This window comes from Nylanderia fulva, unplaced genomic scaffold (genome assembly GCF_048542155.1).
Source record: "Nylanderia fulva isolate GAGA-0341 unplaced genomic scaffold, ASM4854215v1 Scaffold59, whole genome shotgun sequence".
NCBI classification, from domain to species: domain Eukaryota; kingdom Metazoa; phylum Arthropoda; class Insecta; order Hymenoptera; family Formicidae; genus Nylanderia; species Nylanderia fulva.
In genome coordinates this window covers 688,139-701,167 of record NW_028190687.1, presented here as the reverse complement: position 1 = coordinate 701,167, position 13,029 = coordinate 688,139, and the positions used below count along the sequence as shown (strand labels likewise).

General features: G+C 26.6%; 2 protein-coding genes across 2 annotated transcripts; both read left to right on the top strand.

The window, feature by feature from the left end:
* Positions 1 to 1,112: 1,112 nt before the first annotated feature.
* On the top strand, positions 1,113 to 3,457 carry LOC114934039 (uncharacterized). The gene is made up of 2 exons (XM_029306647.2): positions 1,113 to 2,217; positions 3,012 to 3,457. Exons 1-2 carry the CDS (start codon positions 1,309 to 1,311, stop codon positions 3,267 to 3,269), a joined length of 1,167 nt encoding a protein of 388 aa, XP_029162480.1. The 5' UTR covers positions 1,113 to 1,308; the 3' UTR covers positions 3,270 to 3,457.
* A 6,626-nt stretch (positions 3,458 to 10,083) lies between these two features.
* Positions 10,084 to 13,029, top strand: LOC114934040 (uncharacterized). Its single transcript, XM_029306648.2, has 2 exons — positions 10,084 to 11,185; positions 11,956 to 13,029. The coding sequence occupies exons 1-2, from the start codon at positions 10,277 to 10,279 to the stop codon at positions 12,211 to 12,213; spliced, it is 1,167 nt and encodes a 388-aa protein (XP_029162481.2). The 5' UTR covers positions 10,084 to 10,276; the 3' UTR covers positions 12,214 to 13,029.

The window sequence follows — 13,029 nt, the reverse complement described above, 5'->3', positions numbered from 1 at the left end:
AATTTATTGTTATCATACATATTTAGCGCTATATAATTTACAAAAATTTCAGATTTTTGAATTCAAAAAATTTTTTTAATTATAATTATTATTATTAATTCTACAATTTACAAGAGCAGTCGGGAGACGCCGCGCTAAATTTGAGACATATACGCACGCGCACGTTTTATGTAATAAATAGACACAAACACAAATATCGATACTCAACGGACGTTACAGTTTTTAGACGCGCGGCGTCTCCCGACTGCTCTTGTAAATTGTAGAATTAATAATAATAATTATAATTAAAAAAATTTTTTGAATTCAAAAATCTGAAATTTTTGTAAATTATATAGCGCTAAATATGTATGATAACAATAAATTTAAATAAGAAAAATTATATAATAAACAACAGACTTTATTTATGTGTGATTATTTCCAACTTTTACAAGCTTATTTTTTATACTTATAATTTTTTTGTTCTTTATTATTTTTAATTTTTGTTTTGTTTTTTATTTTTTATTTATTTCTAATTGTTTTTTATTTTTTATTTTTTATTTTCTAATTTTTTTATTATTTTTTTTTATTTATTTTTTATAAGTATATTATGCATATATAATTTAAGTAATTTATAAACTAACTAACTTGTATAACTAACTTAACTAACTTATATAAGTTAGTTAAATATATATACATACGTTACATATATATTTTAAACTTATAACATCAATATTATTTGACATTATTAGAAATGTATCCACGACAATATAAGAAAACGTTTATTTTATGATATTGAAAATAATATATTATTTTTGGTTTAAGTATAGGCATACACATTTATTCTAACCATATCTCCCTAAAACAGTGGTTCTTAACCTTTTTAAAGTTACGGAACACTTTTGACTTATGATTATAAGAAAAATTTGCGAAACAAAATCGTTCAAATATAACTTTTAAAAAATAATATTCATAAAATTAAAAAAAATTATAGTAATTTATTCTAAGTAGATACTCCGCGTTTTCATAATTTTACGGGACACCGGTTAAGATAACCACTGTCCCACAATATCGAAAAAATTTGACATTGTATTTCACATTTAAAGTCGTGACTGCCAAGCAATGGTATTATATGTTTCGAGATGATATCAGTGACGAATGAGACGCGAAAGTGTACACACAGAAAATATAAACTGTCTTATGTGCGATACGAACATTTCAAATTCTTATTAGTGGAATTCTTGTACTTTCTTAATTGTAAACTCTTTACTGTTCAACATTACCACAGTTCTGAAACTAAGGTGTTATTTTTATTAAAAACGAATAAAAAGGATGGCTAGTTTTAAAATTTCCGCACCGGGCCGAATCGTCTTAACCGGAGAACACTCAGCGAGTTATCAAAAATACTTTGTCTCGACCAGTTTAAATTGTCGTACCAAACTCACATTTCGTGAATTACCAGAAGGGTGGCCAATTAAAATAGAATTTCCAGATGTGAATCTACAGATTCAAGTACCTTTAGAAGAAGTTCGTGGCTACCTTTCTGAAGAGCAAGAGAATCAATTAAATCCAAACTTTAGGATTAAATACGTGAAATCCTTCATTACCTTCAACGGCTTGTGGCGTACGTTCCAACAGAGATTTAGTTTACAAATGTTTTTTTGTTTACTTTATAGCATTGCTGTAAAGGAGAAACTTAACATCGGATCTTTTCACGTGCATGTAACCTCGAATATACCGCTCGATGCTGGTCTTGGCAGTTCAACATCATTCGCTGTGTGTCTGGCTGCGTGTTTTCTTTATTGGTATCGTTTACAGAATGAGCTTCATGCAATTATTGAATTAGATCACATAGATTTTTTGGTGGATGTTGGAGTGTACGTTAAATATTACGAGGAACGTTTGCAAGACTATCAATGTACGCAGATCGATACCGACGTTTGTATATACGGCTATGCAACAAATAGTCTACTTGCCGATTACGGAAAGTACGCTTTTGAGAATTGCAGGGAGTTGGCAAGAATGAATATTCTACTGATCGATTCAGGTATTCTCCAGGAAAAGTGCGATCAAGCAATACAATTGGCACAATACAAATTTCAATATTCTATCATGTTTAATAACGTATTAAATGAATATGATAATTTAGCCTTACAAGTGTATATTTGCCTCGATGAACTAAGTATTGATATTCGGAATGCCAATTTAGCTGAGCAAAAACGTAATTATGGACACTTACAGGTACTATTTTCGTTTTTTTCTAATTTTGTTATAATTATATTATATATAAGGGTGTCCTGAAAATTGCGCGCAATACTTCGGAAGGCAATTTGGGATCCAAAAAGAAGAAAAAAGTTAAACATACGTTCGAAAATAAGTCATTTCCAAGTTATAACTAAACTTTTATGATAAAAAAATCGTTATTTATAGTCTGTTTGGCATTCCTTTCTTAATTTTTGAAAACTTTTAAATCTTTTTTTTTGTTCATTTATTTTTTAAATTTATATAATTTTCAATTTCTAGTTTTGTTTAATTTAAAGATTTTATTTTTTAATTTTTTTTCAATTTTCATTGTTTTAATTTTTTTCAATTTTAATTATTTTAGTTCTTTTTTTACTTTTTGATATGCTTATAAATACGATTATATTATCCTTATAAAATAAAAAAAATTAAAAAATTGGGTGCCAAACGGACTATAAATTATGATTTCTTTAACATAAAAGTGGCTAACTCGAAAACTACTTATTTCCGGATCTATGTTATAATATTTTTTCTACTTTTTGGGTCCTGAATCAGCTCCAGATGTGTTTTGCGGACGATTTTCCGAATCCTGCATAACACACACACACACACACACACACACACACACACACACACACACACACATACACACATATATATACATACATATAAATATATATATATATATGTATGTATGTATATATTCGTTAATTTTTCTGCGTTAACAAGATTGTCCAATATATAATTGTCTGTTACAATATGTACAATATTTCAAAATAATTTATGTTTTGCAGTTGTACATTAAAGAAAGTCAAAAATTATTGCGGATCTATGGTTTGTCCAATGAGGCATTTAATCATATTTTCGCTATCGCAGACGATATTGAATACGCGGCCAAGCTCACAGGTTTTGGACCTAAATATGCGTACATTCTGCTACCACCTTACATAACAAACAACGAAATCAAAGAAATTTCAACACAGCTAAAGAATGAAAATTACCTTGTTATAAGTACTAGCATCAATTGTGATGGAGTCAGACTTGAGAATTGATTGTGTTAAAATTATCGCGATTATTATATAAATGTCAAAATAATAATAAGTAACTAAACGTAAAAAAAAATTAAAATAATTACCTGTGGTGATTGAAAAAAAATATTACGAACAATATACATTTTTGTTCAATTTACGTATACATACACAGTCTTTTAATGGCAGCGTATTAAATTATGAAATCAAAGGTGAGAAATCATAGAATATTTTCTTATCAAAATTATCAAAGAATATTATTTTCTTTGTACTCTATTTTATTAAACTTTAAAAACATAATCAATGTTGTTTCGGGATCATGTGCTGTAATAAATGTTTAAAAACTTTCGATTTGTAAATTATTAGTATAGAAAACGTTATTTTTCATAACTTATATTGCATTATATCATATAATACAATTTGCAAATAAAAAATAAATTGATTTTCATAAACTCTTTTTTCATTTTTAATTTCATTATTTAACGTAATTTGAATAAAGAGACATAAAAAATTGTAACAGAAATAATAAAGTATTTGTCGATTTTTTAAACATACGAATTATTATATGTATAATATTATTACTTGAAAATATGATAGCAATAAAATGTTCAATTCCGCGAATGCTTAAATGAATATGAATGCTTATAAACTTACTTCAACAAAATCTGTAAAATAACAAATGATAACGATATTTTTATGTTTTATGTCAAGATCATATAATTTATTAAGAAATACAATTTTACACATATAAAATAAGGCATTTTATATTATATTTTAATTATACACGTATCTCGACGAAAACGTATATTTTTTAATTACAATTCTATTTATAATTTATTATAATATATTGCAAAATTGTAACATGTAAATTTTTTATACATTGTGTCAATAGAAATGAGATAAAACAATTAAAATGGCAACTTCTCTGACTGTTAACTTTAATTAGTACATTTTATATATTTTCTAATTTCGTATAAGTATATTATGTACGCGTACATATATTGTAATTTAAACTATAACATTGCAATATTATTTGACAATATTTCAAATGTATCTACAACTATAACAAACTTTTAATTTATCACATTGAAAATAATAAATCATTTTTGGATTATTATAGGCATATACACATTTATTTTAATTTCTTCCCAAAATATCGATAAAATTTGATATAACAGTTCAGACTTAAAGTCATGACAACTGGGTAATGTTATTATACATTGTCCCGAGATAAAACCAGTCACGAATGAAACGCGAAAGTTAAACACGGAAAATATAAACACTGTCTTATATAAGCGATAATAAACGTTTCAAATTTTTATTAATGGCATCACTATAATATCATAATTAAAAACTATTTACTGTTAAACGTTAAAATTCGGTAAAGAAAAGATGTATTCGCTAAATAAAAACAGGTTAGCTAATTTTACAATTTCGGCACCGGGCAGAATCGTCTTAGCTAGAGAACACTCGGCGGCGTATCAGCAACATATTGTCACGTCAAGCTTAAATAGACGTATCAAACTCGAATTCCGCAAATTACCTAGGGAGGTACAACACATTGAAATAGATTTTTCTAATGTAAATCTACAGATTAAAGTACCTTTAGAAAAAGTTCGAGGCTATCTTTCTGAAGAGGAAGAGAGAAAATTAGATCAAAGTTTTAAGTCAAGGTTGTGAGTTTTAATTGACCACACTGGTTAATAATAAAAGGTTATTAATTGAAAAGGCAACATTTTAACCCTGGAAATGGGTCCTCTTCAGGCTAAAATATTAGAACAAATAGTCGTAAATGCAAAGACAAAGAAAAACGTAAACAATTTCTTCAATACAATTCACGTAAATAATATCATAATAAAGTTACGATTAGAGAAAAAACATTACCCATAAATTGATGTAAAGAGTTACATTATGCGTATATTGTTAACTGAAACTTATTTAAAAAATGTAAAGCCTTTTAAAAGAAAAACGAGAACAAATTAAAAAATTGAAAAAATACTAAAATTAAAAAATAATAAATAAAAATTAAAAATGGATAACGTAGTTAAAAATAAAAATTTAAGACTTACACATGACAGCGTGAATCATGTAAATTCATGTTGGACATGTAATTAAATCCGTACTTAGAGACACGATTATCATAATGATTCATACTGAGTAAGGGTTAAATATATACTAATATAAATCAAATATACTGTTAAGAATGTAAGTACAATAAAAGGAGATAAATAAAATAATAAAAATTTCAATAAATAACCTTTCATTATTAGCTAGTGTGGTCAATTAAAACTCACAACCTTGATTTTTATATTGACTGGCAATTACAATATATTTTTACCTTGACAAAGTTTTAAGGTTAAATACGTGAAATCCTTGATTACCATCAACAGCATGTGGTGCACGTTCGAGCAGAGATTTAGTTTACAAACATTTTTTTTTCTTCTTTTCTCGCCTATTTCTTTACAAGAGAAGTTAAGAATGGAACAAGAAAAATTTCTGAGATCCCAACCATAGGATACAAATTACTTAGTTTCCAAATTTTCTTTCTTAATTGTCGCAATAACATCGCGTGTGGTTCTATTGGCCGAGATGAAAGAGATGTATATTGTGTTTTTAAAATTTAAGAAGCCGACTTAATATTCTTATTATTATTTTTCTTGCTTTATGCTATCACTGTGAACTGGAGAATTTTGATATATTATCTTTTCACAGACGCATCATCTCGAACTTTCCATTAGACACCGGTCTTGGCAGTTCGACATTATATTCGCAGCATGCTTTCTTCTTTCGGAGGATATACAGAATAATACACGTGATATTCGTGATTTGATCATCTTTTTTTGATGCCAGTTAGACGTTTCGCTAAAAGATGCGAACAAATGATGCAAGACTTTAGATGTGAGTAGATCGATGCCGACGTTTGTGTGTATAGCTTTGCAGCAAATAGTCTATTTATTTCCGATTACTCAATGTACGCTCATAAAGAATTCAAAAAGATGAAAAAAAATGAAAATTCTATTGTTTGTTTCAGATATTTGCCAGGAAAAGTACGATCAACCAATAAAATGGCAGTGCTGAAATCTGCACTTCCTGACACATTTATTACTATGTTAAATGAATTAAATAGATTTGTAAAAATATATATATAAATATCTGCGTCTTCTAAACCGTAATATTCAAAATGCCAATTTACCTCAACAGCAATTGTATTATGATAAATTACAGGTACTATTTACGTTTTTATTTAACAGTTATTATTTATATACTTATCTGCATAATTTATATAATATATGTCTAACATAAGGTGTCACGTTGAAAATATAAAAGTAGATTTTGTTTATTAGAGGCATTTTTTTCTCAGCAACAATATTGAGGCATCAATAATTTTCGAGTCATAAACGATTAAAAAATAATGATTTTTCGCAAATTAAGCCTTGTTGGAAATAAAATATTAACAAAACTATATTCTCCAATTAATTTCTAGTAGAGTTTACTTTAATAAAATTTTGATTTAAAGTTTAGTTATAAAGATACGTAATCGCAGAAATTGGGAATATGTAAAAAATGATGGTCTCTCTCAACCCAAATAACGAGAACTACTTGTAAATTTTCGCTTCCACATTTTATGTCAGACAGCCAGTATATATATATATTCTTTAGTTCCTCTTTGTTGAAAAGATTGTCCAGTATATAATTATCTCATAGAGTATATACAGTTTTGTAACTAACATTTTTCATGTTTTGCAGTATTACATTAGAGAGACTCAACTATTATTAAAGAATCATGACATATCCAATGAGCCATTCAATCATATTTTCGAAAAAGCAAGCTCCATTGAATACTCTGCAAAGCTTACAGGTTTTGGACCTAGATATTCATATATTGTGTTACTACCGAGCTTTACAAACGGAGAAATCGTGGATATTATAATACAGTTTAAGAATACAAATTTAACTCCTACACTTACAAGCATTAATCGTGATGCTGTAACACTTGATGAATACCATTGTGATTAATTCTGTTAAAATTATCGCGTTTATTATATATAAATGACTAAATAATAACATCTAATTGATTGTAAAAAAATTTGTCGGAATTATGCATGAATACTGTAATATTCAAAGAAATGACGAAGAGTATACATTTTTTTTCAATGTATGAATATATACTACAATATATATGTTGCTTAAAAACTGCGGTTTTATAATGACGTCATATTGAATTATAAAATCAAAGGTCTTAAATCATTTAACATTTTTCTCGTCAAAATTGTCGAAAGATATTGAGTCTCTTCGTATTCTATCTTATATTAAGCTTTAAAAATATAGGCGATCTTGAGTCGAGATCATGTGCTGTTATAAATATTAGTTTTTTTGATTTGTAAATTAATTGATGCACAATTGAAAAATTTGTGTTAACTTTGACAGATATCACATGTCTAAACCACAGAAACTTTTGTGTTAATTTAAAATAATATAAATATGTGAAATAGTAACAGATATATAGTATGCTAATATTTTAACACAAAATGTATGCAAAACTTCAAGTGAGTTAAAATAAATTTTGTGTAAAATTAACATAGTTTTAATGTAAAAATTAACTAAAAATGTGTTAATTTTATATTTTATCTCTATTTATAATGCAAAATTAAAAATCAACATTTTTCAGTAAATTTTAACAAATAAATTTTGTCACTAATAAAACTATTGTACATATTTATTGTGTACAATTAAAAATAGATGCACGTTGAGTTATTTTTATACAAATTTTCGATTGTTTTAATAATTAAAAATTTAAGTTCTCTATAATACAACGCAATATTTTAATTAACACATGATTATTAAATCTTTAACACAAAAGTTTTGAAGGGATCGTTTTTAACAAGAAAGCGCAAATTTTCCTACTATGTATAGATGGTTTTTTCACATTACGTTATATTATTTATGTTATATTTATTGTTATGTTACCTAATGCAATTTTTGAAAGAAAAATGAAACGAACAATTTTGAATTATATTATTCTGTGAAGCTTACAAAATTATAAAATTTATGTAATCAACATTATTTTTTAAATGGACATATACATATATCTGTTAGCTGCTGATTAATATTTTCCATGTACATATGTCATCTGATGCATGATTTAAAGAAGTAGGTATGCTTACGTAAAAAATAATCTGGTGGATATAATTTTTGTTTATTGATTTTATTTTTGCTAAAGAAATAACCGTAAAAAATATTTCGAAACATAAGTTATCATTATTCAATAATGCTAATGCTATAAAATTTATAAATGCGAATTACGAAGCATGTAGTATACGAATTATAAAGCATGTAGTCTATCTGTCATTTAGAATCACACGTTCTTCTTCTTTGGCAATATAGAAATTATATTAAATAAGTTATATACATTTAATTATTTAAGGTAACAGAAAATTATATCTTTTGATATTTTTTAATACTAATAAAGAACTAGTAGATTATAAAGAGATTTTCATAAACTTTATAACAACTTTTACATATCTCTTTTATTTGTATTTCATTATTCTACGTAATTGAAATAAAGAAAAAACGAAAATTGTAATAAAAATAATAAAGTTTTTGTCGATTTTTTTAAACATTTGAATTATTATATGTATAATATTATTACTTGGACGATGACAGCAGTTTTCTCTTCTGTGAATATTTAAATGAATAGGATTGCTTATATAAATGCATATTTATAGTTTAAATAACTATTTTTTAATAATGCAAAATATTAATTACGACAATTATTTCAATTGGGTTTGCACAATAGCTGGAGATTGTCAAAATAAAAATGAAATTTATATTGTATTTATTTTTTATATCTCCAGTATTATATATACTAAGATAAGATTTATTTCTTTATAAAATAACTAAAATATAGAAATAAAATGTATTTCAATACTCTTAAACCGAAGTTCGCAATACATTAAGTTATAATTATAATGTCGATTTAGGCTAACATAAACGAGATATGTAAAATAACAATAATTACAATATATTCATGTTTCACATCCCAAAATTATATAATTTATAAAACAATATAATTTTACATATATACGATACTGCATTTTATATTATAATATATATCTCAATTATACGCGTATCTCGACTAGAAAATATAGTTTGTATTATAATATATACTATATTACTAAATTGTAACATATAAACATCTTATACATTGTGTCAATGAAAATTAGAAAATGCAAATCAAATAACTACTGCACTGATTGCTAATTTTAATTGATATATTTTATCATTTTCTAATTTTTTATAAGTATATTATGCATATATAATGTAAGTAATTTATAAACTAACTAACTTAACTAACTTATATAAGTTAGTTAAATATACATACGTATCGTTACATATACATATATTTTAAATATAACATCAATATTATTTGACATTATTTGAAATGTATCCACGACAATATAAGAAAACGTTTATTTTATGATATTGAAAATAATATATTATTTTTAGATTAAGTATGGGCATACACATTTATTCTAACCATTTCTCCCTAAAACAGTGGTTCTTAATCTTTTTAAAGTTACGGAACACTTTTGACTTATGATTATAAGAAAAATTTACGGAACAAAAAAAAATCGTTCAAATATAACTTTTAAAAAATAATATTCATAAAAATAAAAAAAATTATAGTAATTTATTCTAAGCAGATACTCCGCGTTTTCATAATTTTACGGGACACCGGTTAAGGTAACCACTGTCCCTTGTCACAATATCGAAAAGTTTGACATTGTAATTCACATTTAAAGTCGTGACTGCCGGGCAATGGTATTATTTGTTTCGAGACGATATTAGTGACGAATGAGACGCGAAAGTGTACACACAGAAAATATAAACTGTCTTATGTGCGATACGAACGTTTCAAATTCTTATTAGTGAAATTCTTGTACTTTCTTAATTGTAAACTCTTTACTGTTCAACGTTACATCACAGTTCTGTGACTAAAGAGTTATTTTTATTAAAAACGAATAAAAAGGATGGCTAGTTTTAAAATTTCCACACCGGGCCGAATCGTCTTAGCCGGAGAACACTCGGCGAGTTATCAAAAATACTTTGTCTCGACCAGTTTAAATTGTCGTACCCTACTCACATTTCGTGAATTACCAGAAGGGTGGCCAATTATAATAGAATTCCCAGATGTGAATCTACAGATTCAAGTACCTTTAGAAGAAGTTCGTGGCTACCTTTCTGAAGAGCAAAATAACCAATTAAATCCAAACTTTAGGATTAAATACGTGAAATCCTTCATTACCTTCAACGGCTTGTGGCGTACGTTCCAACAGAGATTTAGTTTACAAATGTTCTTTTGTTTACTTTATAGCATTGCTGTAAAGGAGAGACTTAACATCGGATCTTTTTACGTGCATGTAACCTCGAATATACCGCTCGATGCTGGTCTTGGCAGTTCAACATCATTCGCTGTGTGTCTGGCTGCGTGTTTTCTTCATTGGTATCGTTTACAGAATGAGCCTCATGCAATTATTAAATTTAATCACATAGACTTTTTGGTGGATGTTGGAGTGTACGTTAAATATTACGAGGAACGTTTGCAAGATTATCAATGTACGCAGATCGATACCGACGTTTGTATATACGGCTATGCAACAAATAGTCTACTTGCCGATTACGGAGAGTACGCTTTTGTGAGTTTCGATGAGTTGGCAAGAATGAAGATTCTACTGATCGATTCAGGTATTCGCCAGGAAAAGTGTGATCAAGCAATACAATTGGCACAATACAAATTTCAAAATTCTATCATATTTAATAACGTATTAAATGAATATGATAATTTAGCCTTACAAGTGTATATTTTCCTCGATGAACTAAGTATTAATATTCGGAATGCCAATTTAACTCAGCAAGAACGTAAATATGGACACTTAGAGGTACTATTTTCGTTTTTTTCTAATTTTGTTATAATTATATTATATATAAGGGTGTCCTGAAAATTGCGCGCAATACTTCGGAAGGCAATTTGGGATTCAAAAAGAAGAAAAAAGTTAAACATAGGTTCGAAAATCAGTCATTTCCAAGTTATAACTAAACTTTTATGATAAAAAAATCGTTATTTATAGTCTATTTGGCATTCCTTTCTTAATTTTTGAAAACTTTTAAATCTTTATTTTCTTGTCTATTTATTTTTTGAATTTATATAATTTTCAATTTCTAGTTTTGTTTAATTTAAAAATTTTGTTTTTTAATTGTTTTTCAATTTTTATTGTTTTAATTTTTTTCAATTTTAATTATTTTAGTTTTTTTTTACTTTTTGATATGCTTGTAAATACGATTATATTATCCTTATAAAATAAAAAAAATTAAGAAATTGGGTGCCAAACGGACTATAAATTATGATTTCTTTAACATAAAAGTGGCTAACTCGAAAACTATTTATTTCCGGATCTATGTTATAACTTTTTTTCTATTTTTTGGGTCCTGAATCAGCTCCAGATGTGTTTTGCGGACGATTTTCCGAATCCTGCATAATACACACACACACACACATATATATACATATATATATACATACATATATATATATATACCATATATGTATGTATGTACATATTCATTAATTTTTCTGCGTTAACAAGATTGTCCAATATATAATTGTCTGTTACAATATGTACAGTTTTCCAAAATATTTTATGTTTTGCAGTTGTACATTAGAGATAGTCAAAATTTATTGCGGAACTATGGTTTGTCCAGTGAGGTATTTAATCGTATTTTCGCTATCGCAGACGATATTGAATACGCGGCCAAGCTCACAGGTTTTGGACCCAAATATTCGTACATTGTGCTACCACCTGACATAACAAACAACGAAATCATAGAAATTGCAACATATCTAAGGAATGAAAATTACCTTGTTATAAGTACTAGCATCAATTGTGATGGAGTCAGACTTGAGAATTGATTCTGTTAAAATTATCGCGATTATTATATAAATGTCAAAATAATAATAAGTAACTAAACGTAAAAAAAATTAAGATAATTACCTGTGGTATTTGAAAAAAAATGTTACGAACAATATACATTTTTGTTCAATTTACGTATACATACACAGTCTTTTAATGGCAGCGTATTAAATTATGAAATTAAAGGTGAGAAATCATAGAATATTTTCTTATCAAAATTATCAAAGAATATTATTTTCTTCGTACTTTATTTTATTAAACTTTAAAAACATAATCAATGTTGTTTCGGGATCATGTGCTGTAATCAATGTTGTTTCGGGATCATGTGCTGTAATAAATGTTTAAAAACTTTCGATTTGTAAATTATTAGTATAAAAAACGTTATTTTTCATAACTTATATTGCATTATATCATTTAATGCAATTTGTAAATAAAAAATAAATCAAATAATTTTGAATTATATTTTTTTGAAAAGCTTAAAAGAAAATTATGAAATAAAATTTGTTTTATCAGCATTGTCTATTAAATGTACATATACATATATTAGTTACCGACAAGCTTAATATAGTTTCCGTGTACATACTACCTGGTGCATATCTCATTGATGTAGATATGTCTATATGTAAAAAGGAAGCTGGTAAATGAAATTTTTATTGATTAATTTTTCCTTTGCTATAGAGGCAACCGGAAACAATATTTCAAAATTTTTAGTTTTCATTATTCAGTAATGCTATATAATTTATAAACACGAATTATGAAACATGTCTGTCATTTATGATCACATGTTCTACTTTTTTGGAAATACAAAAATTAAA